The sequence below is a fragment of the Hemitrygon akajei genome, chromosome 21 (assembly GCF_048418815.1).
Source record: "Hemitrygon akajei chromosome 21, sHemAka1.3, whole genome shotgun sequence".
NCBI lineage: Eukaryota > Metazoa > Chordata > Chondrichthyes > Myliobatiformes > Dasyatidae > Hemitrygon > Hemitrygon akajei.
The window spans coordinates 56,924,171-56,950,621 of NC_133144.1; the positions used below are offsets into that span (position 1 = coordinate 56,924,171).

Below are 26,451 nucleotides of genomic sequence, written 5' to 3' on the forward strand. Positions count from 1 at the left end.
GCAAGACCGCTGGAGATGTCTCTGTTTGCTACAGATGAGATGGCTTGTACTCAAGCCAAACGTGTGAGATCTCTGCAGTGAGACCTTCCTAGAAAGATCTCACTAAAACATAGCTTCCCTTTACACAATAGGGGGCGCGAGGGACAGATGAGATAACAGAAGGCTATATAGAATATAGAATAGTACAGCACAGTATAGGCCCTTCAGCCCACAATGTTGTGCCGACCCTTAAACCCTACCTCCCATATATCCCCCCCCCACCTTAAATTCCTCCATATACCTGTCTAGTAATCTCTTAAATTTTACTAGTGTTTCTGCCTCCACCACAGACTCAGGCAGTGCATTCCACGCACCAACCACTCTCTGAGTAAGAAACCTTCCTCTAATATCCCCCTTGAACTTTCCACCTCTTACCTTAAAGCCATGCCCTCTTGTATTGAGCAGTGGTGCCCTGGGAAATAGGTGCTGGCTGTTCCCTCTATCTATTCCTCTTAATATCTTGTCTCCTCTCATCAGCCTCCTTTCCAAAGAGTAAAGCCCTAGCTCCCTTAATCTCTTAAAGAGATATGAAACATACCCAACAACTAAGGCTCTATTCGATAGTCTGTTATCTTTACTAACTTCAAAATATTGGCTATCCATTTGAAAATTTGATTGAATTCCTACTTGCATGATCAAACACCATTCAGAATCGAGGTATTAATGTCAAACGTATACAATTTACAGCAATACAAAATGCTGGAGGAACTCAGCAGGACAGGCAAATTCTATGGAAGAGTAAACAGTCAACATTTTGAGCTGAGACCCTTCATCAGGACTAAAAAAGACTTATATTAAGTAAGTTGGAGGAGGGGAGGAAGAAGTACAAGGTGGCAAGTGATAGGTGAAACCAGGGGAGAGGGGGTGAAGTAAGGAGATGGGAAGTTGATTGGTGAGAGAAGTAAAGGACTGGAGAAGAGGGTATCTGATAGGAGATCACAGAAGACCGTGGAAGAAAGGGAAGGAGAAGAAGCACCAGTGGGAGGTGATGGGCAGGTTTGGAGATGTGGTGAGAGAGGAGAAACAGGAATGTGGAATGATGAAGTGGAGGGGGGGGGGGAATGTGGCATTTACCAGAAGTTCAAGAGATCTATGTGCGTGCCAGCAGGTTGGAGGCTACCTAGATGGAATAAAAGGGGTTGCTCCTTCAATCAGAATGAGGCCTCATCATGGTAGTAGAGTAGGCTATGGACTGGCATGTCAGAGTGGAAATAGCAAGTAGAACTGACATGTGTGGCCATTGGGAAAATCACAATTTAGTGGCAGACCGAGCAAAGGTGCTTAACGAAATGGTCTCCCAATCTACGTCAGGTCTCACGGAAGTGCAGGAGGCCACACCGGGAGCAACGGATATAGTAGATGACCCCAACAGACTTACGAGTGAAGTGCTGCCTCGCCTATAAAGGACTGTTTGGGACACTGAGCGGTAGTTAGGGAGATGGTGAGGGACTTTTACCCCTCGCAAGGAAAAGTACCACAAGGGAGATCGGTGGAAAGGGATGAATGGACAAGGGAGTTGCTTAGGGAGCGGGCCCTGTGGAAAGTTGGTGGGGGAAAGGGAAGATGTTCTTGATGGTGGGATCCTGTTAGTGATGGTGGAAGTTGCAGAGAATTATGTGCTGGACCCAGAGGCTGGTGGGTGGTAGGTGAGGGCAAGAGGAACCCTGTATCTGGTCTGGCGGCAGGAGGATGGGGTGAGGGCAGCATTCCATATCCAATTCAACCATATACAGTTTACAGTAATCAATGTCTGTAACCGATAAGCCAATTCTGTATAAAAATAGCAGTTTTCTTTTCAGACCTCAGAACAGTGTGGGTGAGAGGGGCTTGTGCCATTCTCATTATGCACAGGTCAAGTAAAAGGAATGCACGAGTTATAAGAGTGAGAGTTCTGGTCCCAGTTATTTTGGTTTCTTTATGTGATGACAGTTACTTTAATGTCATAACTGGTTTTGTAACAATGGTAGATGGAGAGTTGAAAGATCAACTTTATAAGGCTGATTGATATGGAGGTTGCATTATTAATCACTTGTTACATTTCGCTGTGTTAATTGAGCAAAATAATTAATATTAACCAAGTTGGAATTTTCATGCTTCTTCCTGTGTTCATAACTGACCAACAGTTGAAGTAAAAGCACTTTCTGCGTTCACCTGTGGGAAGAGCAAAAAAAAAAGACCTCAGTATAAGCCAAATGGGGATTTCAGAGGAAACTTTCTCAAATACTGGAGTGCATGTGGAGCAGTTTCATACTGGAGATAAATGAGAGGAGGAAGTAGAGGGCTATTCTGATAAACAAGGACTGGAAGCTGGAATAGTGCTTGGACACATTGGGCGGGAGGGGATTGTTCTTTTTGCTGTGTTTTACTATCTTGCATTTCCCTTGTGTGACCTCAATGAAATAACCAATATTGGTGGTATGCAAAATGGTTTTTACTGCACCTCAGTACGTGTGAGAATAAAACTCATTAATATCTCGCTGCTAAAACCTGATTTCATTGTCTACTTAATGCAGTTAATAGTCTCTTTTCTGCAGCAGGTCTTTCAGAATCCACATTTGTGATTCATATTTTGGCACTTGTCCAATTTTTCTGGTTGAATAATTTGAAGTCTTGCACATTTTACCGCAGTTTCCAGCAGAAGTAGGAACAAAAGTTCTTTCTTGTGTTGGACACAAAAAATACTGCGAATTGTTTTTTTTAAAAAAAGTTTGTAAAGGGTAAATGGCTGTTCCAAGTTACTGTGGGAAGTAAGTGTCCAGGAAGCACTGGTTCTTGATGCATACTACAAAACTGGGTTCTGTATCAGTTGACTTCCCACCTACAGCTTCCAGTTCAATAACCACTTTTCCCTTTTATCACTGTGCTATATAAAATAATTGCAACAATTAATTCAACAGGAGAAAATAGGCTTATAATTCAGAGTTGATTAAATATGGATGTAATTCATCAAAATGGGACAGTCTTAATTATAAGACAGTCCATACTTTCATCTCTTGTATAGAAATGCCTGTTTTAAGAGCAGTTGAGGCTGGTGTTTCTATTACTGGTTGCCCTTGAGCTTTGTATTATACTGTTGGTTTTTATAGATTGTTAAAAATGCATCTGGAATTTAAACAGATTTCCATAACCTGTTTTCTCTGGTGCAGGTCTGATGGTACCAAGCAAACGTTAAACCGTTGTGAGGCTTCCGACCCACAGCAACTATTGCAGAAGTGCAACATGTCACAGTCACAGGTAAAACTATACTGTTTTAAATAGCTATATTCTGCAGTTAATGATTTGGATGGTGGATATTGAATGTGTGCGCAAGGTTAATGAAGGCCAAGGGTGCAGGTCTGTTTTGTTAATGAGAAATGAGCTGCCTTGTAACAAAATTAATTTTTGTAACTGCATGATGGAAGGAAGTAGTGTAAAGCAGAAGCAGTATGTTAATTACTACTAAAAGCTTTCATCCTTAATAGTTGAGGCAGTGGATGTCTCTAACTGCTGCTGCTCTATCTTAAATTGTAGTGGTGCCTAACATTACTTCCTCTATCACCACATACAGTATTTTCATTCATTAGCCAATATAATTTGATCTGGTAAAATATCATAAGTAATTAGAATTTTTTAAGGATGCTATTAGTTTTTTTTGCTGCTGGGTACAACAGTACGTTTTATGTGCCATGTAGTGACATGTTTCGTAGTAACATCTGTAAAATGCTAGTGTTCATGATGTTAGAGAATGAGTTCCACCTGTTTTATTTCTGGTCAATTTTGCATTAAGTATAAAGTTATGGGCATTTGCCTTCTATTGTTGTAGCATGTCTGGTGATTAACCCTTAGCAGTTAGTATATACATCTTGCCTGCAGCATGTTTGGATTGCAATGTGTCAAGGTACATTTCTAAATGGGCAGGGTAAGAGCACATTGTTGTATAATTGTGGAAATGCTGGGTTTCGTAAAGAGTGCTTATGCAGTTACTTTGTTTGATACACTTTTTTTTAAAAAAATGCTTTGCCGGGATAAATTCAGTAGGTGCTTTTGAAGGAAATGTGATGCTGAAATCCTTATCTTTATGATCACTTTGTACCCTATTTTCTTGCAGACAATATGGGCATCAGGCACAGAGTGTATAGCCAAATACAATTTCAGTGGCAGCGCAGAGCAGGACCTTCCATTTAGCAAAGGCGATGTTCTCACCATTATATCAGTTACCAAGGTAATAGAATTCATTATTGTTTCCATGGGAACAGTGCAATCCCAATCAGAGAGTCATTAATCTTCAATGGTTACTCTAAAATGTTTGCTACCTACAAAGTCCTTTTTGCAGGTTTTGATGTTTGAGATTGTCAATTGATACATTTGCTTCCATGCCATTCTTAAAGTTGTGCTGCACTGTGGGCCACCTCCCTACAAGTCATGAGCTATAAAGAAAACTAAAATTGAGCTGATCGGTGTTGCATGATTTAATATCCAAAATGGTTTTCAAGATTTACTTTGTTTATTAATTCAAATTGTGGCTTTTAAAACAAATAGCAATTCATGCCCTCGTTGTGATTGAAATCAGTGGCGTATAATTCCCACTGCAATAGTGAACAAATTATTATCACTTCAAGGCACTACATGAATTGGTGGTTGAAAGGAAAATTCACATTGTACAGGATGTAGGTTTAATCATGCAAGTCTATTTTTTGATTAAGCGGTTTATTTTGCGTAAAATAAAATGGTTTGTAATACTCTATTTTGAGTCAAGTTAAAGTTAAGAATTTGCCAAATGTACCCTTTCATTTCCTTATTGTTTTGCAATGTCCTTTTTTTAATCAAATTCATATGATGTTGAAGAGTAGCTTTTAGATTGGATTCTTTGGGTCATGTGAAGTGCAGTGGTGATTCTGAGAAAGAATACCCTCAGATCTCGCATGACGTTACCACACAATAGCGCTGATCGTTACAATGCAGTTATTCAATTCTTTATTGAAATTTTTTTAAATGACAAAAATTCATTCTAAACAACACTTAAAACTTCTCGAGCGGCAGCCATTACAATAAACATTCAATCAGTCAATGAGAACACTTTACATGCGTTCTGATCCATTCACCGCCAATCGCGTATTAGGTCACGCTCTGCCTCCCCTGCCAATTTATTCCTTTTTCTCCCCCCGCCTATAATGTCTGGAAAACTGCCTGCAACTTCCAGTGAGGATAGCACATCTAAGATGTCCGGGAAAAGCATTAGTATGGATGTAAAACTGCAAGAGATATGGCGCTTAGAAGCTAGTGAGTGTCAGGTTGCTGTTGGCTCCTCCTTGAAATTTGCAATGTTCATCAGAAAAGACCCTGACAGGGAGCAAAGCAATTAGGCAAAGAGAGGTGTTCTCAACATGATTTCCTGCTACCGAGAACTGCTTCATGAGAGAAAACTTAAGAAAAGGCGTCAATTCTCGATGCCTTCTTGAAGAAGAAGCCAAAGTTAGAGGATGACCTATAGTCCAGTCCCTGCTCTAAGATTAACCACCACCTGCTTCCTTCTTCTGCTGCTGCAATATGTTGCTGCTCCACTGATGTACAAGTTAGACCTATTTGCATGTTTTTGACTCCCATCTATTATTGTGTGTATGTCTATATCTCTGGTTTGTTTTTTTTGAAAAACCAGGGTACATGTCCATTCGCATAACATTATAATGACTCTGAATAGTGCTGATTTACATTGCACTTCACCTCTGAGGAACGCATCCTCAGCATTAAGCAAGGTCTGAGTGTAATCGTTTAAATGAGTTGTGGTTCCATCTGTGACGGTTTGTGGTCCCAACTAGGATTTGTTTTTGCTTGAGTCCACAGTATGTTGCATTAATTGAAGCAAGACCTCAAATTATGCTGAAGTAACCATGCTTTTAATTTTAGAGGTGTTGAGTGAAATAGTGCAAGATCTGGTATAAGAATTTTAGATATTAATGTTAAGTGTGGTATGGTCAAAAATTTAAATTTCCACATTAAGGCTATTCTCCAATTTGAAATGATAACTGCATGTTTAGAAACTCGTTCATCAAATTGGAGCTCAAAATTTGTTTCTTTTGGAAGAACATCGTTAAAAGTTGGTTATATTGAGCAGTGAATAGTCACCAAATTGAACATTAAATATTAATACTTGTGTCATTTAGAGGAAATTGGAGTAAATCTTGATGTAAAAAAGAGAAGCCTGAAAAGGGAATTGATATCTTAATGACCAGTATAGATTTGTCTTTTCAAAACAATTGGTGCTATATTCTAAAATATGGCAAATGCATCAAGATCAAATATTTATATTGTCAATATCTGTACAGTTTTATTCAGGTATTGGTGTATATTATGCATATGTGACAAATTAAATTCATTCTGTCCCTGTGTTCTGCTTATCATTTGTATCGATGCTCCAATAATCTCAGCTTAAATTGTCACTTGTAATTTTTGTTTTCAAGGATCCCAACTGGTACAAAGCAAAAAGCAAAATAGGTAAAGAAGGAATTATCCCTGCAAACTATGTCCAGAAGAGAGAAGGAGTTAAATCTGGAGCCAAGCTTAGCCTTATGCCGTAAGTAGATGGTTTGTGTGGTCTTGTATCAACAGACTGTAGAATGCAAATGTTAATATGGAATGGACCCTAATAAGATCAATATGTACTATACTTTCAAAATTCAAGGCAAAGAAGCTAACAGGAATGGTCACTCTTAGAAACGGTTAAACCAGTGCTGTTAATTCAGGTGTCTTGCGTCCAGATAGTACAGATTGGTCATTTTATGTGTGAAGCCAACAGCACCGTCTTTGGAATGCTTAATTAATATGGTTCACATCCATTTGGAGTCTGCTGCTGTGAATCGATACACTGACCTCTATCTAATCTTGCTTGTCTTTAATTTCTTTGTGCTTACTGGCTAGAATCACTATCTGGTCAATTGATGTAACAAAAGTCCTATGAAATAGTAAAATGAAGTATAACAAAGGCATAATGATGGATATACTTTTCCCAAAATGACTCTGTACTGCATTTGTAAGCTCTTCAACATGTAACCTCCTGAAGCTAGATTTTGTACATTAGAGGTTGAACAGGTCTGTTTGCCACTTTGTCTTCCATCTTGACTTTGCCAGTATTCTAATAAGTTGTCATAACTGCAGAAGGCACAAATATAATGATACCAAAGGAAAGGCTAATCCTTTGGATGGAAAAGATCTTGCCTTCAGATTTATTTTTTAAGACAGCTATAAGCTTTTTTTATCAGTTAGTATTTTGCTGATTGCTGATCCCATAATTCTAGCAATTGTCTTACTTTCTGTTTCAAAGTAAATTTATTATCAAAGCATATATACATTATACAACCTTGAGATTCAGTGATCTTTTTTATGTAGGTTCTTTGGGTTATTTGTTTTGTGGCTGACTTTTAGGACTTGGCCATAAAACAAGATACCCAGAACAACCTATACATTTAAAAAAAAGACCCAATATGCAGAGGGGAAAAATAATGCAAGCAAATGGCATACTGGCATTCCATAAGAGTTCATAGTTCAGCACAGAGCCAAGTATACCTTGTGAAGCCACGATCTGAACTGGCCTGTCCCTTGCCTTTTCAATCTAGCCTGACGATGTCCAAGCATCAGGTTCAATTGCCTTGATGCACTCTGAGGTCTGGGCGTTGCCTCGTTGATTTGGCCAGTAACCGAACTTTCTGATTCAGCACAGCACTGTCTCCATCCAAACATTGAGTTCATTCGAATCAATACACTATGGTGCCCAGACCTCACTGCTTCAATTTGGCCCAGCGCTTAAATCGATCGAACCTCAGGTCCTTGTTCTCAGCAACGGGATGCCACTCTGCCTCACCTCGCTTCTGCCATGTTGAATTGCTTTCAAGTCCAAAGGAAAGTTACAGATTATTACTTGAGATGATCATTTGCCAGAAAAGGTGTGATTAACAAAGTATTTAGTTGTTTTCCTTGTTTTGTTAGTCACAGCCAGAAGTTGCTGAAGTTTAATGCTTCTGGAAGGAACTTGAACATAGTTTTTAAAAATGAAAAATAAATTTAAATATGCTCTGGCCACTATTAGGTACCGGAGTGTGTCTTCTGCTGATCTACGTCAAGATTTCACATGTTGTGCATTCAGAGATGCTCTTCTGCGCCCCACTGTTGTAGCACCCGGTTATTTGAGTTACTTTTGCCTTCCTGTTGGCTTGAAGCATGTTGTCCATTCTCCTCTGACCTCTCTCATTAACAAGGAATTTTCACTCACAGAACTGCCACTCACGGGATCTTTTTGTATTCCTACCATTCTCTGTAAACTCTGGACTGTTGTTTGTGAAAATCCCAGGAGATCTGCAGTTTTTAAGATACTCAAATCACCCTGTCTGGCACCAACAATCATTCCACGGTCAATGTCACTTGGATCACATTCCTTCCCCATTCTGATGTTTGGTCTGAACCTCTTGATATTCGCATGCTTTTAATGCACTGAGTTACTGCCACATTGGCTGATTAGATATGTGATTTAACAAGCGACTGTACAGGTAGGTATACTTAAGTGGCCACTGAGTGGAATTATGATGACAGCTTTTTGTTGTAGCATTCTTCCTGTACTTCTGATTTAGCTGCCATTATTATTGATTAACAGGACTTTGATGTAATTCATCCAGAATTAATGCCTACTTGACAAACGCTTACACCAGCTTCTTGGCGGGTGTTCAGTTATGTCTTGGGTTTGGAGAAGACACTTAAGGAGAACAGCTATTCAAACCCAGAACCTGGGCAGAATCATAATCAGATTTAATTTTCTTTAAATTTTATTGAGAATAGGCCCTTCTGACCATTCGAGCCATGCTGCCCAGCAATCCCTGACTTAATCAATTTATAGTGACCAATTAGCGTACAGACCAGTATGTCTTTGGACTGTGGGAGGTAACCGGAGCACCCAGAGGAAACCCATTCCATCATGGGGTAACATACAAACTCCTTGTAGGCAACAGTGGGAATTTGAATCCGAGTCACTGGTACCATAAAGCATTGTGCTAACCGCTACGCTACCATGTTGCCCACTGCATATGGCATGAAATTTGTTGTTTTGTGGCAGTGGTACATTGTAATACACAAAAAAAAGCTCTAGTGGAAGAATATAGTGGAGAGACAAGATCTTGGCTTAACAACATGTGAAGGTTGCTCCCAAGAATAAAGTATTGCTGAAGAGCATTATCGATGAAGAGGTACTATAAGATCATTTTTTACTTCTAAAGTAATGCAGAGAAGTATGAAAAGCAATGATCTAAATTCTTTAGCTGCCATTATGCAGGTAAGAGGAGGGCACTTGCAAATGAGCTAAATGTATGGGGATTATCTTCATCTTTGAGCAAGTGATAGACAATTGTAGCTACAAAACCAAAGGTTGGAAAGGAAGTGGAAAGAAGCAAGTTCAGAGTCAGGTTGATGGTCTAAAGTGTTCAACAATGTGGTCACTCAATCTGTATGTGGCTTTTTCTACAATGAAGAAACTGTACTGAGCTCTAGGTATGTTGTGTTTTTCTAACTCCTCTCCACTCCTTGTGGCACATCAGCAGCATCCTTGCTGTTTCTTTAGTATTTTCTGTTTTACAAGGCTGATTTGCTAGCTCAACGCGCAACCCAGTGTGGATGGAAAAGGTGCAAGGAGCTGGCCGGATTCCAGCCCGGGACTACTCACCTCGAAGTCCAATGCTGAATGCCTCAACACCACGTGCTGGCAACCTGTAGCCATGTTTGTGATAGCAAAACACTGCATTAATGAAATCAAACATAATGTTTTATCTCTATCTTGTATATTAAAAAAACCCATCAAAGATTGTTATTTGGTTAATCTACTTGAATTACAGGAAGTTTAAGCATTGGGATAAAGTAAAAATGCTCGAAATACTAAGCAGGTTAGACAGCATCTGGAGAAGTGAAGATGTGCAAAGACCTTTCAGGAAAAAATGACTAGTTTTACTGAGAGATTGTACTGGAGAAAAGGGATAAGATGAAATGAATCATTATAATTAAATGAGGCCATAGTTATTATGGGGATAAGATGTAGATCAGGGGTTCCCAATCTTTTTATGCCATGGACCAATACCATTGAGCAAGGGGTCAGTGGGCCCCAGGTTGGGAGCCCCTGATGTAGATAAGTCATCTAGTTTAATCAGAACTGTTAGAGTGTGAAATCCACAGCTGTGGAATACATGGTCCAGCCTTCAGAGTCAGAGTACTGTTGTATAGAAGCAGATGCTTTGGCCCAACTCATCCATGCATCATTTCATCTAGATTTAATCAATGATTGACCCAGCCTATGACCTTCATGATTTGTAAACCTCTTTTGGATCACCCCTCAATCTTCTAAATTTCAACCTCTCCTAATAACTCATGCGCTCAAATGCTTTTAAGCATTCTCTGCCCTCTTTCTGGCTTAGTAATACTTTTCCTATAATAGGGCAACTAAAACTTCATACAATACTTCAAATGCAGTCTCAACAATGTCTTGTACGACTGCAACATGGTGTCCTAACTCCTGAATTTAGTGGCCGTACTGATGAAAACTAGTGTTAAATATCTTCATGTAGTAGAAGAAAAATAGAACCAAAGTTACAGATGGATGACCTACAGTTCTGATATAGCTAGATGAAAAGTCCTCTAAGATTGTTGAATTCACCAGCGATTGAAATAGATTTGTCTTGATGATTTTTTAAGAATGGAGCAATTCAAATCATCATCTTTAAGGTGCAACTTCATAGTAAAGTGTGTTGTAGGGTGACTATTATAAACTGTGTTCCAAGTGAGTCAAAGAAGTTTGGTGGGAATATTTCTTTAGTTCTCAAGAATATGTCCATACAAGGACAATGTGGTTGAAATTTAAATAATACCGGCAGATATGGGTCAAATGTCCCATGAGATGGCTGATCTGTGCCCCAACTCTATTTACGTGCCATTCCCCACCTCCTCTGCGCGCCTCCTCCCCATTTTCTTTCAACATTGGAGCACCAACACAGAGGCTGTGTACAAGAAGGGCCAGAGACTCCTCTACTTCACATGTTCTACCAAACATTTGTCACCAGTACAGTTTTCTATGTGGTGGTGTGCTGGGGCAATGGCATCAACATGGGTTATGCCAGCTGGCTCAATAAACTGATTAGAAAGGCTTGCTCTGTTATCGGAGACAAACTGGAGACTGTGGTAGAACAAGGGACCCCACGGAAAATCCCGGCAACTCTGGACAATGTTTCTCGCCCTCTGTATGCCACCTTGGCCGAACAGAGGAGTACATTCAGTAACAGACTATGACAACTGCACTGTTCCAAAGAGCGCTATATGAGAGTCATCCTGACTCTCGGCCATTGGACTCTGTAATAATTCAACCTATAGCCAGGGAAGTGATGTTCCCCTCCTGTTAGACTGTAGTAACTTATTTTTTATTCTTTCTACTTTTCTTCTAATATTTGTATCTGTGCACTTGTAATGCTACTGTGACACAGTAATTCCCTTTGGGATCAATCTATCTAACAATTGACCTGCATCAACAGTATCAATTCCTTTTTGCAGAGGTTCCAAACTACTCCTGCCCTCTGCTACAGAATCATTTCCTAATTTAATGACCCAAAAAAACCCAGTATGATGATTAGATTGTGCCCACCAAATAAAATTCTCTCCTACTATGACCTTCACCTTCTGGCTTGTACTGCATCCCCTTATTCTGACCACCTCTACACCACCTTATTCTGACTTCTTCCCACTTTCTTTCCAGTCCTGATGAAGGGTCTTGACCCAAAATATTGGCTGTTAAGTTCTCTCCATGGATGCTGCACGACCTGCTGAGTTTCTCCAACATCAGTAGTTCCATTCAATATCAGAGAATGTGTACAATTCTTCCTCTTCACAGATATGCACGAAAACAACAGTGCCCCAAAGAATGAGTGACAGTACAAGTGTTAGAACCCCAAAGCCCCCCCACTCCATCTCCCACACACAAGCAGCAGCAAAAAAAAAGCATCAGCACCCTCCACCCACCAAGCAAGCAATAGCAAAGCCCCAAAGAAAGACTGATCTCCAGTACAAAAAAATGATCGTTCACCCCGACAATTCGACATACCACAGGCTGTCTCTCCTGAACAAAGGGACAGAGAGGTGTCCCATTTTCACAGCAGGAGGGGGGACCAGTAACGGCAAACAACTCACTGATTTGTGGTGTTAAATTCTGCTGCATCGAGTTCTCCAACTTGGCAGTCAGTGGCGAACTCTCCCTCACCAACGAGAGAAAGAGGGAGTGTGTGCAATTCGCCAAGTGCTGATTGGGTGTTCCTATAAGACCATAAGATATAGGAGCAGAAATAGGCCATTCAGCCCATCGAGTCTGTTCTGCCATTCAATCATAGGCTGAGCCAATTCTTCCAGTCATCCCCACTCCCCTGCCTTCTCCCCATACCCTTTGATGCCCTAGCTAATCAAGAACCTATCTATCTCTGCTGTAAATGCACCCAATGACTTGGCCTCTATAGCCACTTGTGGTAACAAATTCCACAGATTTACCACCCTCTGACTAAAGTAATTTCACCACATCTCTGTTCTAAATGGACGTCCGTCAATCCTGAAGTTGGGCCCTCTTGTCCCTACCATGGGAAATAACTTTGCCATATCTAATCTGTTCAGGCCTTTTAACATTCGGAATGTTTCTATGATATCCTCCCCTCATTCTCTTGAACTCCAGGGAATACAGCCCAAGAGCTGCCAGACATTCCTCATATGGTAACCTTTTCATTCCTGGAATCATTCTCGTGAATCTTCTCTGAACCCTCTCCAATGTCAGGTTATCCTTTCTAAAATAAAGATCCCAAAACTGCACACAATACTCTGTATGGTCTCACGAGTGCCTTATAGAGCCTCAACATCATGTCCCTGCTCTTATATTCTATACTTATATAAATGAATGCCAACATTGCATTCACCTTCTTCACCACCAACTCAACCTGGAGGTTAACCTTTAAGGTATCCTGCATCTCTGTATTTTCAATTCTCTCCTATCTAAATAATAGTCTGTCCGTTTATTTCTTCCACCAGAGTGCATGACCCTACACTTTCCAACATTGTACTTCATTTGTCACTTCTTTGCCCATTCCCCTAAACTATCCAAGTCTCTCTGCAGGCTCTCTGTTTCCTCAACACTACCCGCTCCTCCATCTATCTTTGTATCATTGGCAAATTTAGCCACAGATCCATTAATAACAGTCCAAATCATTGACATACATCGTAAAAGGCAGCGGTCCCAATACCGACCCCTGTGGAAATCCACTGGTAACCGGCAGTCAGCTAGAACAGTGAAATTTTTCCCACTCTGTTTTCTGCCGACCAATTAATGCTCCACTCATGCTAGTAATTTACCTGTAATTCTATGGGATCTTATCTTGCTAAGCAGCCTCTTTGTCAAAGGCCTTTTGAAAATCCAAGTACACCACATCTACTGTATCTCCTTTGTCTACTCTGCTTGTAATTTCCTCAAAAAATTGCAGTGGGTTAGTCAGGCAGGATTTACCTTTCAGGAAAGCATGCTGGCTTTGGCCTGTCTTGTCATGTGCCTCCAGGTACTCTGTAATTTCATCCCTAATTATTGATTCCAACAACTTCCCAACCACTGTCAGGCTAACAGATCTATAGTTTCCTTTCTGCTGCCTCCCACCCTTCTTTAATAGCGGAGTAACATTTTCAATTTTCCAGTCCTCCAGTACAATGCCAGAATCTATCAATTCTTGAAAGATCATCGTTAGTTCCTCCACAATCTCTCCATTTACTTCCTTCAGAACCTGAGCGTGCATTCCTGCAGGTCCAGGAGATTTATCCAACCTCAGCTTCCTGAGCACTTTCTCAGTCGTAATTTTCACTGCAAGTACTTCACTTCCCTGACACTCTTGAATGTCCAGTATACTGTAGATATCTTTCACTGTGAAGACTGATGCAAAATATGCATTCAGTTCCTCTGCGTCTCTCATTACAATATCTCCAGCATCATTTTCTATTGGTCCTATATCAACTCTTTTACCCTTTATATACTTCTAACAGCTTTTGTCGGTACTTTGAGAGAAGCTGACATGCATTTAACTCTGACTAAGCATCGTATATTGTCTTTTGCCTCTCTTTTGGCCAGACGTGCAGTCCTTCTTAAGGCTGATTTATACTTGTGCGTCACATCGACACCGTAGGTATCGCGTACCCTATGCTGTACCCTACACAGTAGGGTGATGTGCACCTCTCCAGAAAAGTTATTCACGCATCGTAGCAACGCAGACTGCAACAACTGTGATTGGTCCGCCTGGTAGCATCGCATTTCCTCCTACGCATTTCCGGTTGCTTGTTCTCCACCATGTCTGTAGGCTGTGCGTACATCGATATGAAATAGATGAACCAAATCGTCAAATGTACCTGCCAACATGCGAAAATATTTGAAGTGCATTTCCTCATCCATGTCTCTCACGAAGAAACTCAACACAGTGGCATAGAAACCCCACTGCCAACTAGCATTTTGGCACATGCTACAGCGTAGAGCGACACAGAAATGAAAATCAGGGTTGTGGCATAGGCTGCGGCGTAGCCCGTACACACAAGTATAAATCAGCCTTTAGGTGGAGAGATGCTGCCCCTCCCACCCATGCTCAATGGCTCAGAGACACTATGTCCTGCTCAGACCTTGAAAAGATTCATTATTCACTTCTTAATTCAGATATAAAGTTCCAAAAGGTGTGGGGACCTTTTCTTGAATATTTTTATAATGCCTGTTTAGATTAAGGGTGCATCCCTCCCTTTTTTTTTTCTTTTGCATTTAAATCCCTTACTTCCAGCTTCTTATGGTTAAGATCTTTGGTTTTTTTTGATATGTAAACATATTATAGTTTAGGTAGTAGGCAATATTCCTTTTTATAAATACAGCTCTGTGGTGATATAGTTCTGATTAACTTTTTTGTATATTGTAAGGTTGGCTTGGAGTTGGGTAGTGAGAGGGTGAGGTGGTAACTATCTTTATACGATTCTAATATGGGTGCTTTGCTTAATTGTTATGAACTGTACTTTGATATGTTTGTTTAGCACTGTATAAACCTCTTATTTTTGTTGCATTGTAAAAACTCATTAAAAAAATTAGAATAAAGCTTTTCCTTCTGAAAGTTTTTATAAGCTTCCCAATCCTCTATCTTCCCACTAGCTTTGGCTTCCTTGTATGCCCTCTCGTTTGCTTTTACTTTGGCTCTGACTTCACTTGTCAGCCATGGTAATGTTGTTGTTCTTCCATTTGAAAATTTCTTCTTATTTAGAATATATCTGTCTTGCACTTCCCTCATTTTTCAGAAATTCCAGCCATTACTGCTCTGCTGTCCTCCCTGCTAGTGTCTCTTTCTGGTCAACCTTGACCAGTTACCCTCTCATGCCATTGTAATTTCCTTTATTCCACTGAAATAGCTACATGTTGGAATTTAGTTTCTCCTTTTCAAATTTCAAAGTGAACTCTATCAGATTGTGATCACTGTTCCCAAGGGTTCCTTAACATTAAACTCTCTTACCACCTCCAGATCATTGCATAACACCCATTCCAGCACAGCAGATTCCCTAGTGGGCTCAACGACAAGATGTTCTAAAAAGCCATCCCTTAGACATTCTACAAATTCTTTCTTGAGGTTCTGTTTTCTCCCACAGCACTTCAGTTGGTGGCAATGACAGAGAATCTGCCCATCCTTGGGGCTGCAGACCCTTGGAACACTGAAGGCATGCTTGGCTTCTAGGCTGGTCGATGAGCCCCAGGAGCAGGTTCTACCATTGCAGAGAGCTGAAGTTTGTCTGTAGCTCTAGGGCAGGGTCTTTAAAAGAACCCTATTCACCTTGAATGGGAAAAACAGACAATAAGGTAGAAATTAAGCAGTTTGCACAGATGAGCTTGAAGGAGTTGCAGTTGAGTGCCAACGTAGCTCCTCCCAGTGTGTGTTACTGTGGATTTCCAGCATCTGCAGAATCTCTTGGTGTTTACTTTTTTCTGGTGATTGTTTTGCCTGCAGTATCCTAACAGTGTATTTTTGATTTGTGTATTGTAGCTGGTTTCATGGAAAAATTACTCGTGAGCAAGCTGAGAGGCTACTGTATCCACCTGTAGACGGTTTATATTTGGTACGGGAAAGTACGAACTATCCTGGCGATTACACACTGTGTGTGAGCTGTAGTGGGAAGGTGGAACATTACCGAATCATTTATTCGGAAAGCAAGCTCAGCATCGATGAAGAAGCCTATTTTGACAACCTGATGCAATTGGTAGAGGTTAGTTGGATTTTAATAACTTTTAATAGTTTATATTAAGACTATTTTGAAACTTAATATGATGTTTCAAATAATAACGCATCTTTTTCAATCCTCATTGGTGTGTTGATTTTCCTGTGCAACTTTTAAAATCCTGTTTTATTTAATTCAAAATATTCAATTTATAGATATGTTAAAATAGAATAAGGACAACATTGCAAAGATTTTTCTTGTTCGAAGTTAATGGTATTCCAGTTAGTTTATATAATACTTGTAGATTTGAGATTTAACTACTCAGTCAAATTGTCCAGCATTGTGTGGAACGAGCTTCCAGTAGAAGTGGTAGAGGCAGGTTCGGTATTGTCATTTAAAGTAAAATTGGATAGGTATATGAACAGAAAAAGAATGGAGGGTTATGGGCTGAGTGCGGGCCAGTGGGACTAGGTGAGAGTAAGCGTTCGGCACGGACTAGAAGGGCTGAGATGGCCTGTTTCCATGCTGTAATTGTTATATGGTTATAGGTTACAGGTATATTGTGCAGATAGGTTAAAACTGCGAGATGTTTCTATAAGCGGCTAAAGTCAGGTTATGCCCCATGAACACTTGATAATTTTTTCCTCTCATTTTGCACTACTTGTTTAATGTATTTTTATACACTTATTGTAATTTATAGGTTTTATTTCTCTGCATTGCAGTGTACCACTGTCGCAGAACAACAAATTTTACACCATATACCAGTGATGTTAAACCTGATTCTCATTGTTACTTTTAAATGTTGCCATTTTGCCATTATTTTGTCTGAGGTGCAGAAATAATGAGTAGTATTTTAAAATTTAGTATCTAATGAATTTGGTACTTAAAATCCTCAGCTATTTACTCTAACAATGTAGCAGTAAAGTTAGAACCATAGAACACTACGGCACAGTACAGGCCCTTCAGCCCTCCATGTTGTGCCGACCTATATAATCCTTTAAAAAAAGTACTAAACCCACACTACCCCATAACTCTCCATTTTTCTTTCATCCATCCATGTCCCTGTCCAAGAGGCTCTTAAATACCCCTAATGTTTTAGCCTCCACCACCATCCCTGGCAAGTCATTCCAGGCACTCACAACCCTTTGTTATATTAAAAAAAAAACAACTTGCCCCTGATGTCTCCCCTAAACTTCCCTCCCTTAATTTTGTACATATGCCCTCTGGTGTTTGCTATTGGTGCCCTGGGAAACAGGTACTGACTATCCACCCTATCTATGCCTCTCATAATCTTGTAGACCTCTATCAAGTCCCCTCTCGTTCTTCTATGCTCCAAAGAGAAAAGTCCCAGCTCTGCTAACCTTGCTTCATATGACTTGTTCTCCAAACCAGGCAACAACCTGGTAAATCTCCTCTGCACCCTCGCCATAGCTTCCACATCCTTCCTATAATGAGGTGACCAGAATTGAACACAATAAAAAAAGTTCTTGTTAATTAATGAAAAGTAGCTGATCGTAGCATCCCAGATTGTTTTAGTGAGTCACTGGGAGCTGTGGGTCATCTTTGGATTTGTTCCATACCATCTGATGATCGATGAATTATAGTTTTGGTGCCAACTGCCTTTCAGGTATTCTTGGTCCAACTATAAATGGATAGTCAATCATCTGATATGTTAGTTCTTAAGAAGCTTCAACTGAAATGCTTGGATATGAATTCCATGCCTAAAGTCTTGTTCTAAGTCTTATAGTTATGCAGGTGGACAAAATGTCTCAAGATTTTGACATTTTGCCTGAGCTTTGCCACTTAGAAAGCATCCTGTTTTTTTTGTCCCAAGAATCTGGATCCTCAATCCAATTATCATCTGCCAGCTCTTGCTCCGCCCTTTCCTTTCACTTTTTCTACAGGCCATCTCCCCTCTATCTTTTAGTCTAGATGTAGGTTCTCAACCCAAAATGTTGACTGTCCAATTCCCTTCATTGGTGGTGTCTGATCCACTGACTTTCTCCAGTGTTGTTACTTTAGTAAAACTTCCAATGACCATTGTTAAATGTCAGAAAATAACTTTGTGGTTTCTTTCAACTCTTCATTGCTGACGGAATTCCTCAGGAAGCTTCAGCTGTTTTATCTGTCATTTTGTAAGTAGTATGCTCACTGTAATATTCAGTTGTATTTGCAATGGCTCAATGAAGCGATGCATATCTGCATCCTGCATGACCTGGATATGCCCGCTTCTCATTACTACCATCAGGGAGGAGTTGCAGGAGCCTGAAGGCACATACTCAATGTTTTAGGAACAGCTTTTTTTCCCTTTGCCTTCAGATTTCTGAATGGTCCATGAACACTACCTCACAATTTTGCTCTTTTCCACTAATTTACTTATTATATTTCTTCTTTCAAATTGTATTAATATTTTGTGTTGCACTATGCTGCTGCTGCTGCAAAACAACAAATTTCATGTTTGTCAGTGATAACAAACCTGATTCTGATTCTGGATGACATTAAGACATAAGCCGATGAGAGAAGCAAATGACACTGTCGCATAGTAGTTACTGCCTGTTGTGCCTGTTCTAACATCTGTCTTTCCTATTGTGGCACTGAGAGTCCAGTTCTCTCTTCTGTGACATTAACACCTTTGATCAGAAATTTAAGTTCTAACCACTGACACCAAGAGTGGTCATGAGCTGTGTATCCTGTGGTAGATAACTCACCACCTGATTCCTGAAAAGTATTTCCACCTTGTATAGTCGTCTGCCTGTTGTGTGATGGTATAGACTGACCTTTCCTGGATGACTGCTGCCTCAAATTTCCATTGCTGGTGTGTAGTTCTTATAGTGCATACCAGCTAATGCACTGTATTTACACACCAAAGATACTGCTACATAATTTTGAGGAAGAATAGCATCAGGTGGAATTACGCTACTTATAATTCACATATACATTTTACACACAGAAATAATACGACTAATCCTTTGTGTTTGGCTCTAAATCAGAAGAGCAGTTTGGAGGGATATAATAGTTATGCCATCTTTTAGAGATGGGCTGTAAATGCTTGGCTTGTCAACAAGATGCTTATCCTCTAAATGAGTAAAACCAATATTCCCTGCTCAACTTGAAATCTGAAACAAAGCAGGAAATACTTGAAGCACAGATGCTGCTTGACCTGCTTAGTATTTCCAACATTTTCCAAGTCTTGATTATCCATGTAGAAATATTTTTTGGATCTTGAGCATCTGCAGTTAAAGCTACATTTTTCTGTGTTTGAAAGCTAACATTTTGTTTAACCTTGTTATCTCACATAACACCTAGTAAAACCTTGTGTGGAACCACTTAGTGATGAGTGAAACTTGTTCTGTCTGATTAACAGGTAAATGGCTACAAAAGTATTCAAACAAGCTCTATTTAGATCTTCAATTGAATTGGGTTATGTTAGTTGTTAGTAATATACCAATTGCAGTCTCTGGGAACTAAACTTTGTTATTCAGGAGGTTAGTTTTATTTTTATTCCAGAAGAATTGTTCTCTTTAGGTATAATTAGTCAAGATGAAAAGTCAATTTTCTGTGTGCCTTTATATTAAGAGTGGGGAGGTGGAATCGAACAACTCTAATCCAATACATGAGACTATCAGGTCTGCAGTATTTCTTCTGTAGATCAAAAAAAATTCCGTAAACCAACACCATCTTTGCTGCATATCTCCAATATTTATCCAGTTTTGAAGACTACTTGTAGAGGCTGGTTTCAAGTGACACCTTTGCTGGATAAAAGAGGTCTGCATTCATAAATGTGTCTTTCAGTAACAAGACATTGCTGAAGCAATATTACAAAAGGGGCAAGTAAAATGTACAAAAGTAAAGGTGGGCAATTTCTCAAATTGTATGCCTTGAGGTATAACACTTTCATCTTGCCACTCCATTTCCTTCCCTTAAAACCCTCTTTCTTAAAACACAACTTAGCATTTGTTCTTCCAGAAGAAGATGCTGCCAGTGAACAGCATGACCAAGGGGGACATACTGCAGTCAGTTCACAAAGCTGCTTCTTTCAATTTTTTTTAACATCTTTTTCTTTTAAATGTGCTTCTGCTGTTGGAGATTTTGATCGATTTAATACAATCCTTGGGGTTGTATACTGCATACATACTCTGGTAATAAGCTTGAAAGAAATCCAGTCAACAACATACTGGCAGTTGTAAGATTTTTAAAAAAGCGAAGTGGTTGAATTACTCTCATAAAATTGCAGGATTTCTTTTGGCTAGTGATGCGTGTAAAGCCCACGGGCCATACCTGGCCATTGGGATGTTGCTGTTGGCCTCCTTCAGTGAAAAGCACAGTGAGCATCAGGTACTCCTTGCCCTCACTTGAACAACAAGTTCTGAAAGCTGGTTTTCGATGGGCAACACCCTGTGATATTGAACTCTCCTCAAAGTGGCAAGTCCTAGCCCGGAGACAGCTCCCTCTACAATTTAACTGGTTGTTAAACAGTGAAGCAGTTTGCAATTTTTGAGTAACTGATGTTCATAATATAACATACAAAATATATTTTGTATTATTAAATACTGTATATTCAAATTAAAATTGGAACACTTGAAATTGCATTCTAAAAATATGAAGAGGATTTTTTTCTCAAATGTATTAAAACATGGACATGTATAGTAAAATGTGCCAGTTTGTGTCAGTCATCAGGTTTCTGTTGGGGGCAACCCACAAGTGTTGCCATGCTTCTGGCACCAACACAGCATGCCCACAATTTACTAACCCTAACTGTACGCTTTTTGGAATGTGGGAAGAAAATGGAGGAAACCCACTTTTTCAAAAAAAAAATTGAATAGGTATATGGACAGGAAAGGAATGGAGGGTTATGGGCTGAGTGCAGGTCGGTGGGACTAGGTGAGAGTAAGCGTTCGTCACGGACTAGAAGGGCCGAGATGGCCTGTTTCTGTGCTGTAATTGTTATATGGTTATATAGAAGACTGTACAAACTCCTTACAGATGGCAGTAAGATTTGTACCCCAGTCGATAATCACTGGTGCTATAATAGTGTTATGCTAGCTGCTATATTACTGTGCTACCCATTTTTTACCAGAATGTATTTTAACTTGATTGTAAAATATGTAGATTACTTAATAATCTGTCTCCATTTCTCTTTGTTGAAGTGGCGGTGTTGAACATTTGCTCAGTCGAACTAACATTCAGTAAGGGAAATTTTATGGCATAGAACTTCGGGGTCCAGTGTTGAAGCAGTGAGACAAGAGCCTCAGGATATCCTGGATTTTGGCATTTGTGAGAATTGCCTTTGGAAGTTCAATCTAACCTGCCCTCTCTGTGAAATGTGTCACTACTTTGACCTTTTCTACCTATTCTAGATACTTCACTGCCTTATAGTAATTCAGGTTGTCAGTGGTGATGATTAATACTGAAGGTTCTGTGTCATTGCTCTGTCTACAGATGTCTTGGTTTTACTTGATACTGTAAAAACAAATATATTTGAGTAGTTTTTCAAATTTTACTTTGAAATTTCAAACTTTGAAGGTTGTGCAATGATTGTAGTGCTGATAAAAACAGAGCTTTAGAATGGAAGTTGCAGTGTGAATATTGAATAACGTGGCTTTAAATCATAGCTTGGAAAAACTTGCATCTAGCATCACAGCCACATAGCATCATTTGAGCAGCATTCGCAGGAAAAATAGTGATCAAAGTGGTCATAGTGTTGCTAAACTGTAGTATTAAGGTTGTGCCATTCGGTTTGAGAGCCAGGTGCTTATACCTCTGGCCGATGGTAGCTGTGAGATGGCATAGCCCAGACGTGGGGATCTTAGCATGTTGCTGCCACATGTGGGGAGGGTTGAGCCTGTGATGATTTAGTCCAACTCCACTACTCTGCAGCTTCCCATGTTTGTGCTCTTTGGAGCTGCCATACCAGACTGTAATACGGTATCCAGTCAGGATCATTTCTACAGTACTTCTGTAGAAGTTTGAGTGTTTGATGATGTGCTGAACCACCTTAAACTCCAAGGGAAGTAAAGACTGGCACACCTTTCTTGTGGTTGCATCTTAATGCTGGGCCCAGGACAAAGCAAGTATTCATTGCATGTTACTAGCTGAGGGACAAGTCCAGCCTGTGCAGCAGGTTAGCTGCAGGGTTCCGTGCCCCAAGCAGTGCTAACAGCTTTATGTTAACCTGTTTACTGTTTGTTTCCTTCTATTCTTAGCATTATACCTTGGATGCAGATGGGTTGTGTACACGTCTCATCACTCCCAAACTCATGGAAGGAACAGTGGCAGCACAGGATGAATTCTCTCGAAGTGAGTGGAAAAGTTTGAGCTTGGGTGGTTTTGTTTGGAATCTGTAACAAAAATGTTCAAAAAATGTTTTTCATCAGAATCCTCCTGCTATTTTGGATTGAAGAGTTGGCAACTTGCTTTAAATAAATGAATTAATAGCAAACCTGCAAAAAATTGATGTCTGTAAATGGCTGCCTTATTATTATTATTAGTGATTGCCTTGGGTTCTTATTTTAAATGTAACTTCTGTTTTGTAGGTGGGTGGTCATTAAATATGCGAGAGCTCAAATTATTACAGACAATAGGAAAAGGAGAATTTGGAGGCAAGTATTGCCCATTAATAATTTCTGATGTATAATTGTATCCTGCTATGTTGGTGTTTCATTTGTAAATGCTGTATACTTTGAAAGTTTGCATTGTATTGATGACTGCTATATTTTTTCTTTCTGTTGAAAGATGGCCACGTAAAGACTGCCCTTGCCAATTAGTATTTCATGATGTTCTTAGCCAGTAACAAGGCCAGAATTCAGATAGATGTTGCTTAGCATATACATCAATATCTTGCATATGTAAGCCATTCTCAAAATGGGAGGTTTAAGTGTCTTCAGAGAATGTGACTCCCCTCTATTTTGTATCTCTCTGAAGCACCAAGAAAATGGGTGGTGCTTGGTTATCAAAGAAGTGTTTATCAGCCTGAACATTCAGAAATACTTCCCCTTCACTGCTCTTCGGATGTAATCTTGAGATCTCTTGACCACTGGACAAGACAGATGAAACTTCGGTTTAAAAGAACAAACCAAAGACCACTGCCTCCTACGTGCTCTGCTACCTTGGAGCAGTGCCAGAGCTTGACAACTTGCCTCCACCCTCCACTAATGATACAAGCATGGCTAATATTCATTGTTGGCCATCCACTGTTCCAAATCTCTCAAGGACACACAGTGTCCTTGCCAGACTTCACTGTCTGTGCTGCTTGTTTCTTTTCCTGTTTTTGTAAGACTCTCCACCCACCATAGTGCTACGTTTTGAAATGGTCAACTCTGCTTGTTCACTAGATTGCTCCTTTAACTAAACTTTGTTTATCTATAGATGTGATGTTGGGTGAATATAGAGGAAACAAAGTTGCAGTCAAATGCATTAAACATGATGCAACTGCGCAAGCATTTGTTGCTGAGGCATCTGTGATGACGTAAGTTTTATTATTAATCCTGTGCAGTCTGGCTGCATTTAAGTAGTTTATGGTTTTAAACTTCAGAAGTTAAAGCCTTGATGTCTGATTTTTAAATAGTAAATTTTAGCATTAAATTCTGAGCTATATATTCACCATAATCTTATGGGTATGATGTTAAGGAAAGTATCTATTCCTTTTGTAATTTTATAAGACAGAGGCAGAATGTTATTCCCACTGGTAGGTGAGACTAGAACTAGGGGGCACAGCCTCAAGATTCAATGATTTAGGACAGAGATGAGTACAAACTGTTCTTACCAGAGAGTGGTGAATCTGGAATACTCTGTACAGAGAAGCAGCAGAGTTGCTTCATTAAGTATGTTTAAGATGGACAGAATTTTGCATATTCGGGGAATTAAGGGTTATGGGGAAAAGGCAGCTGCGTGGAGCTGAGACTGCGGTCAGATCAGCCATGATTTTATGAAATGGCAGACCAGGCTTGACAGGCCAGACAGCCAATTTGCACTCCTATCTTAATGTTCTTAGAGCTAGCAATATATTAGATTGTGTGCAGAGAATAGCACACACATTTCAGCTAGCATTGTTATGGGAAGTGAAAGTATGGGAGGATAAATTCTCTTTTTTTTTGGTTAACTGACTTAGAATCCACTCATTTTCACTCAACTGGCATGTTTACTTCCTAGTTCACTCTGCTAATTTAGTTCAATATTAGGAGTTATTGTTTAACACTTCTATAGAATATCTAATTATCTTCTGAAATATTCTAAACAAATGCTCAGTACCAAAACATGAATGGCTAGTTTATGGTGGGAATAGAGTGAGATATCCTGTAGGCTAGTAGTTCAAATTGTGTTTAGACTTTTCTTCCAGTAACAGCAGCACTTTGAATGTCTCTTATATTAAACAATAAAAATATAAGTGGGTATTTCATCATAGAAGAGTCAATTTTTAAAAAATGAAATCTTGATCGTTGTCGCTCAAACTTTGAGTTTTCTAATGTAAAGCCAAGTACCAGACTAACTTTCTTGTTAACACAGGCAACTTCGCCACAAAAACTTAGTTCAACTACTGGGTGTCATCGTGGAAGAAAGTGGCTCACTGTACATTGTAACAGAGTACATGGCAAAAGTAAGTATTTAATTACTGGATGTACGAAGGACTGGTACTGATCACTGCAGTAGACGTGTAGTTTGTGATTTCAGAATCCAAGATTTCCTTGTATTCTGCAAGGCTATTAATGTGCATGGAATGAACTTTTACTGATTTAGGTTAGTGGCAAGGTAAGTGTATCAGTGTTCAATTTTAGATTGGGAAGCTGAGCAAAACAGGGTGGGGTTGGAAAGTTGAGTACAAGATTGATAAAGGTAGGGCTATTTTTTCGAGCTGAAGATCAAAACTGGATATAAATTTAAAAGCAATCCTCTTGTCTATGAATTTGTTTCCAAAAAATTATTAGACAGTGATCTGTTGAGGTTTCTAACAAATACTTGATACCAAAGCACTTGTGGCACATGATATAGTTGTTAATTTATGTGGTTGAAATGAGTTAGTTACCATACAAATTGTAGGGTTTTTTTCCCCCTTGCATTCTCCCCTTAAAGTTACTGGATTTACTTTTTATTCCCCAGTATCTGCACAGTTGTATACAAAGTTTCAAAACTTGTGAAAAATTTTCAGAAGTACCGGTAGTTAAACAAATGTATATTTACTGAGGTTCTGCTTTTGTGCGATGGAGAAGTACTTTGTTTCCCCTGTTGTGATACCAAGTCAAAGCACTTTTCTCTTCATGGTAACTCTATTTTTGAATGATCAGCCTTTGGTGTTGATGCACCCTTTTTCCATGATGCTAAAACGATTACTAATTCAGTTGAAGGAACTGTATTTTATGACGTCAGTAACATTTTGGACTTACAAATATTTACCAACTTCAGCATTTCAGATGCTGAAAAGGCTTATTGTTTGTACACCAAAATAATTTGTACACTAAATATTAACTCTCGAGACATAGCATTCATTGGTTGCAAGTTAAGTAGCAAGACATTTATGTAGGGGTTCAGACTTTTATCCAGAGTCCTTGATTTGAATCCCACCATAGCAGATGAGTTGATTAAATTCAAACAATTAACTAAATACTGAGCGATAGTGACCAGCCTGTCAAGTTGTCTTTAAATATGTGGTTAACTGAAAGATTTTCCTTCACTGGAAAGACAATAAGTTTATATGTGACTCCTGACACACAACTCTCGTTCTCTCTACTTTCTCCTCAGACAATTGTTATTTCGGGTTGTTCAAAGCAGCATCCATTCAAAGATAGAGCAGATGTTTAGAGGATGTTCCCTGCTGTGGGAGAGTCCAGAACCAGAGGGCACACCCCCAGAATATCAGCATGGAACAGGCTGTTCTGGCCTGCCAAGCCCAGCAACCCACCGTTTTTCTTCCCACCCCTCCTTAGCCTAAACACAGGATGATTTACAGTGACCAATTATCCTACTAACTACTACTTTAGACTGTGGGAGGAAAGAAGTGCACCCAAAGGAAACCTACATGCACATAGAAGGAACGTTCAATCTTGCTTACAGAGGACACTGGATTGAACTCTGAACTCTGACGCCCCTGAGCTGTAATAATGTCACGCTAACCATTATGCTATCGTGGTGCCCTAGAAAAGAGGAATGTCTCTTTACAACAGAGATGAGTAATTTCTT

The 26,451-nt window shown here is 39.6% G+C and overlaps 1 protein-coding gene across 6 annotated transcripts in view; it reads left to right on the top strand.

Moving 5' to 3' along the window:
* csk (C-terminal Src kinase) overlaps positions 1-26,451 on the top strand; it is a 123,448-nt gene that overhangs the window by 87,169 nt on the left and 9,828 nt on the right. For all 6 annotated transcript variants that reach the window (XM_073025475.1, XM_073025476.1, XM_073025474.1 and 3 more), the window contains 8 exons: positions 3,186-3,273; positions 4,127-4,240; positions 6,477-6,589; positions 16,110-16,329; positions 22,485-22,578; positions 22,815-22,880; positions 23,647-23,746; positions 24,784-24,874. In XM_073025475.1, the coding sequence (XP_072881576.1) occupies positions 3,259-3,273; positions 4,127-4,240; positions 6,477-6,589; positions 16,110-16,329; positions 22,485-22,578; positions 22,815-22,880; positions 23,647-23,746; positions 24,784-24,874 (813 nt within the window). In that variant the 5' untranslated portion in view covers positions 3,186-3,258. The remainder of the gene's footprint in view (positions 1-3,185; positions 3,274-4,126; positions 4,241-6,476; positions 6,590-16,109; positions 16,330-22,484; positions 22,579-22,814; positions 22,881-23,646; positions 23,747-24,783; positions 24,875-26,451) is intronic.